Below are 6,040 nucleotides of genomic sequence, written 5' to 3'. Positions count from 1 at the left end.
TATGACTTAAGATGGATTCTAGCGTCTTAATGACGTTTAAAGGGTTAAAAACAACACTTAAGTTTTAAGAATGTTTTCTCAATATTATATAAACGACTTTACAGTTATATCATGATTATATTACTCAATTGAAAATCGAGATTTTCTCTAAAATCTATAAAACTGTTCGTGATCCTGTATTCTATAACTTATGTTGTGTCACGTCCACAGTCAAACATGCGAAACTTCGAGTGAACGCGGAGATCGTGTATCCGTACGCCGCATCAATATCATATTGCCATGACAAAAATTAAGAGAAGATATTCATGGCAGCGCTGATTATTTAAACCTACGATTATGTCAACGCTATTAGTAAATCAAATATTAAATGGGAATAAGGGGTAGAAACATCGCTTAATTATATTTTATTATCAAGATAATTGGATGATTAGCATGATCCAGCTGTTTCACTCTAAAGAAGGTCTCTCGTCCGCTGTATGGTCTCATTTGGATACATATTGCCCTTGAGCTGTTACCAATTAAATCCATTTCCTATTAGGACTGATTTCTGTGTTAGTCACTAGCCAAATTACATTAGAAATATGACACTAAGTGGACCCAATAGCTAGCTTCTACTATATCATATATTCGTGTGGTATAATTTACGAAACTTTGGTTATTTAGATGGGAGAAGATATATATTGTAATTTGTGGTTTAGGGTTCATACATTGAATGAACAAGCGTGCATAACTTTCTAAAATTTTATAAAGTAGCTAGAACCAACCAACTTCGAATGAAGAGGTTCTTTAAAACGACTTACAAAAGAGGCAACTAAAGTGCGCTACTCCATCACATACATGCAAAGCAAATAAGAACACACAATCCTCAATCGCTTGGATCAAACTACAAAAAATAAGTGATGATAAACATATTCTCAGTTTATTTCTCAAAATAATGCCTTATAAATTCTATTCGATATGTAGTAGTATATTTTGAACAAATATTGAAAACGTAAATACCTTATATTTTCGTACTCCTCACATGTAGGTTCATAGTTGATTTCATATGGAAGAGGGTATATCGTTCAGGGGATACTGTGGTACTTTGGGGTACCTCATCTTTAAGGTGTTTTGGTTATTAAATTTTTGTTTAAAAATACAAAATCAAAATTTAAAAGTTAAAACTAATAAGAGTATCTATATTTCGAAGCACGATACAACTTTTGTTTCATTTAAACAGGTACAAAAGGAAGCGATCATAATGGAAGCACACAACAAATATTTTTGCATCGATTTAGGCTACTTTTAGAAACCCATGAAACCCCACGTTTCTCATTTTAATGTTAATTTTGGGTGTGCTATCTACAACTACAAGTATTTTGTAGTGATAGTTTAAAAACACGTGCATACACAGGAAACAGAACTTCTTCGTCTTTTCCTGGTCAACAGAATTCTCTTCTTTTTTTTTTTTCTTTTTTTTTTCCATTTTCTTTTACCAATACAGAATTTTACTTTCTTGACTACAAAAGAATTACATTCTTACAAGGATCCTGGAATAGGAAATTATAGTTTGTATCATATGATAACTAGAGTAAAGAGTAAGCTAGTTGCTGTACAAAGTAGAGAGAGATAAGAAGAGGAAAGTCAGGATGGAGAGAGGAAGAAGGTAAATCAAAATTATTATATATGAAAGTTATATTTAAACTGATTAAAGGTGTTAAAAGACATTATAATCATTTTACCCTCTTTAGTTGACAAAGAGAGTTTAGTTAAACGTGTAGGGGACGAATTCCACACAAACTTAAAATTACTCTGATATCTTTGCAACCATGAATGAAAAGGTACAAGTGAGACCTTGCCACATGTACACCGGTGTGGTGTGAGCCAAAAGCTCTTTGATGCTTAAGTTATACTTATTTTAGGAAAATGAATACTAAGTTATGAGTTTATTAGCTAAAGGATATCCTTCATTGTATAAGCATACCTTTATATAAAGACAAACATGGGCTCAAAGGTGATTTATTAGGGCATGCATGACGCTCCTTAAGTGGTTGGTTTGAACTCACATTATCCCGCTCATTTAGCAACAATTGTTGACAATATGAGAGACGTGATAAGGAGCACCCATTAATAATCTTGTTTAGGAATCACTCGTTATATCGGAAATCATGCATGACCTATGTATGAGCCATGATTATAGGGATCATTATAATGAATTGGTTCTCCATAAAAATAGAATGCTACGTCTCTCCAAAGAATCCACTTAGTCGATCCAAATCAAGAATTGAATTCCTAATTTTGGGTAGGCTATGCTTATTTTTTTTATCCTTCCATGCTCATTGAAATTGTGAGTGATTCGTAATTGCAATCCAACTCCTTATTTTGTTCTTATTAATACCTAGTAAACATGCCATCATAGTATACAATACATATGAATTTGATTCTCTTTTCTAATATTCAGCATGAATAGAGGAAATGATGGGTGACACTTAATCTTATGTAAGTTAAACTTTCGGAATTTCAATTTTTTTCTTTGACGACGTCAGTGATTAGATTGAAATCTAATGGTTTAGCTAGGATCACTTAATGTGACTGTACTATGTTAAGTATTTTGAGTATCCAACTCAAAATCATCGGAGTTTTTTTTTTTTTTTTTTTTTTAACATTTTTGATTATGTTAGGTAGAAAAATTCGAGAGATCATAAGAGTCATAAAAATGTCTTCAGAAGCTAGGTGCTTCTTCAGGAGGACCTTCTTGCTCAACCTAACGCCTCTCCTGTTCAACCCATTCTCCTTCCCTTAGTAGAGCTTAGAGTACTAACTTTACTTCTGATAAAAAATTCAAACGTAAAACCGCTTTTAGAAAGAACACTTATGACTCGTTTGGAAAGTACTTTGTAAATGATTGAAAACACTTTCAGAAAAAATATTTTTTGGGTTCCAAAAGCATTTGAAGTGCTTTATGCAAAAAACTAGTTATGTACTTCTTTCATGAAGCAGTTTAAATGTTTTTCTAAGGATTCACTTGCATTTTTACTAAGAATTAGTTTCAAAAACATTTTCACTAAAAACGCTATCAATTATTTTAAAAATACTTCCAAACGAGCCTTTATGAGCATTGTGGTTCCTAGAGAAGCAGAATCCTTAAACAAGTTTCTAGTCGGTAGTAACATGTGGTAGTATTCTTTAACCAAAAAAGAATGTAGTACTATTAAATCACATTAAAAATTTTCAATTTATATATTACATAAAACATGGGCCCTATTGCAAAGAAAAAGCAACATAACAGTAAAAAAAAAAAAAAAAAAAAGGTTGTGTGGTGATCTTAGATTCGCCATGCTGATGCTGATCACTGATCAGCTCTACATTATCCTGTCTTCTGTGAGAACGGATATTCAGTGGGTCCAGACTCCGAAAGGATTTCATACTTCAACCAAAAAGGAAGAAGAAGAATGGATATGTATATTCCATGCCACCTGGGTTTAAACCGCGTCCTCAACAGTTCAGTACATATTATTTATCTATTAATTATTCTGGTTAACTGCAGCAGTCCATCCAGAATTTGGCTTAAAATATTCCCCCAACACTTGTTAATCTTCTGATTCATCATATTGCCTGAATTTTCATCCCCAACTTTTATAATTTCAAATATTTTTTGTTGATTTATTTTTTAGATTCTTTGACAAATAGAAAAGATAATTCTGCGAGCATGCACCTGGACAAGGCAACTGCGTGGAAGCTCATTTCATGTTATGCGACCACGTATCGTTCAAAAATCGTAAGACGTTCGCATCTATAAATACGTATCAACTGGATCACACTTTCACCAATCAAAGTGTTTTATAATTGTACTACCATTGCTTCAAAGCTAAATATTTTTCAAACACAAACACCAAATTTAACATTTCTGCTATCATTTCGCTGCATGCATGGGAGATCCCGCCAATTCTAGCAATCCCTACGGCCCTGCCTCTTCGACCTACAGAGGCGTCCGCAAGAGAAAATGGGGCAAATGGGTGTCGGAAATCCGCGAGCCCGGAACCAAAACCCGAATTTGGTTAGGCAGCTTCGAGACACCAGAGATGGCCGCGGCCGCATATGATGTGGCGGCGTTCCATTTCAGGGGTCGCGACGCAAGGCTCAACTTCCCTGAACTTGTCAGTAACTTGCCTCGCCCCGCCAGCTCAACCCCCGATGACATACGCATGGCGGCACAGGAAGCAGCCTTGATGCTGAGAGGTAGTGGTGCTGGTGCGGTTGAAGGTCATGATCAGGTTGAGGGCTCCAGCTCAAACGTCGGGCCGGTGACGGTGAGGCTCTCGCCGTCTCAAATCCAAGCGATCAACGAGTCACCCTTGGAGTCGCCCAAAATGTGGATGCAAATGGCAGAGCCTACGATGTTCTCTGATGACTTTGAGAATCAGTGGGAGGATATGCCAAATGACTCTCTTTGGGACCCTTAATTAGGTAATTAACGTTTAGTAAAATGGCAAAATATGAACTACAGATATTAATTTCCTAAAATTATTATCATATACAATTATTTTTATTATAAAATACATGTTTGGGACGTAGTTTGACTAAAATATATGAGCTATATATTCAAATAAATCTTCCAAACATATACAGTTTCATAAAAAAAAAAAAAAAAAAGATGGGGACAAGTCTACCCATAGAAAAAGTTTGGTAAAGTTTGAGCTTAATTTTTTTCAAATTGATTGACAAAATTAGCAGATTAAAATGATTTAATTGTTGATGGAACAATCATATATATATATGGTTTGAGGAAACACCAACTTTCTTGGTTATCCAATTTTTAAACATCTGGATTGGAGGGACACTGATGACTGATCAAGCATTAGTTTTGGTGTGGTAGTAGGTGAGGTGGGATCGATTTGTGTTGTGTGAAGGAGGAACATAAACTCTTTGGCTACTTTTTAAATCAGCCTTAGAAGAGTGTACTCGATCGTGTGATTTTATTTTTCTTGCTCTCATCATTTACATTATTTGATGTAATGCAAATAATTTGTCATTGAGATTAATATACGTAATAATACTAGTGTGTGTGGGCAATCATTTTTTACTTATTTCGAACGATAGATTCGAATAGAAACGTTACATCAGAGGCCAGAGCAAGAAATATTAAATAATTATTCTAGTTCAAAACAATTTCATCTATAAAGGCCACCCTCCTTGAAACAAAAGAAATCATTAGATGTACAAATTTTCATGCCTATTTCTAAGAGATAACAAATATGAAATTGTTGAGAAATGGTAATAAAGTATGAATGCATTTTGTTCCCCTTTCCAATGATTGGTCTATTCGATAATAAAAATAAACAACAAAACTATTTGAACAAACAAAAGTAACACGTGTGTCGACACACTATCTGATAAATGTGGAATCCAGATTCTTACCGGATCCTCTTTGTGAGGATCCTAGAGATTCATGAACTGTATCTATTCATCGTACATTGTGAGATCAGAAATTATTTTAAATATTTTTATTTAAAATTAAACAAAAATAGTATCTGACAAAAACTGACCACACGATGTATAATAAACAGACACAATTCACAAATCTCTAAGATTCTTACCAAAAAAATCCGAAGAGAATCCAAACGGATAAATGTGAGCTCCATTATTATGTATGAGCGTCACTTGTAGTATAGAGCGTGTTTAAGTAATAGCACCATCCTAAAATAAAAGTCTTTTCAGTTTTTCACAATTATTGTTAGAGAGAATTTATTGGTTGAGTTATTGGCATGTCAATCTTATGAATGACAAGACCAGGAAGAACTAATTCAAACCTGATCAGAAGTTGATAGTTAACAGTGAATTTTTCAGAGATTAATGGCACTTAAAACTTATCAGGGATAACACTACATGCACTAGTACAAAAACATGTTTGCGCGACGCAACAAATTTCGTTGCGCAAACAAACTTTGCGCGACAAAGGCTGGGGTCATGCAAAGCTGTTTTTTTTTTTTTTTTTTTTTTCCTTTTGCTTTTCTTTTGGGGTTCTTGCATTGCTTTTTTCTTTTGTGGTATCCACTTATGT

At 34.2% G+C, this 6,040-nt stretch overlaps 1 protein-coding gene across 1 annotated transcript; it reads left to right on the top strand.

The window, feature by feature from the left end:
* The first annotated feature begins 3,797 nt into the window (after positions 1-3,797).
* On the top strand, positions 3,798-5,062 carry LOC103928186 (ethylene-responsive transcription factor ERF021-like). The gene has a single exon (XM_009337191.2). It carries the CDS (start codon positions 3,909-3,911, stop codon positions 4,440-4,442), a length of 534 nt encoding a protein of 177 aa, XP_009335466.2. The 5' UTR covers positions 3,798-3,908; the 3' UTR covers positions 4,443-5,062.
* The last annotated feature ends 978 nt before the right edge of the window (positions 5,063-6,040 follow it).

The sequence above is a fragment of a genome, unplaced genomic scaffold (assembly GCF_019419815.1).
Source record: "Pyrus x bretschneideri cultivar Hongxiangsu unplaced genomic scaffold, Pyrus_bretschneideri_v1 Contig17, whole genome shotgun sequence".
Classification (NCBI taxonomy): Eukaryota; Viridiplantae; Streptophyta; class Magnoliopsida; order Rosales; family Rosaceae; genus Pyrus; species Pyrus x bretschneideri.
Note: the sequence above shows the minus strand (reverse complement) of the source record. Positions and strands in the feature narration are given on the sequence as shown.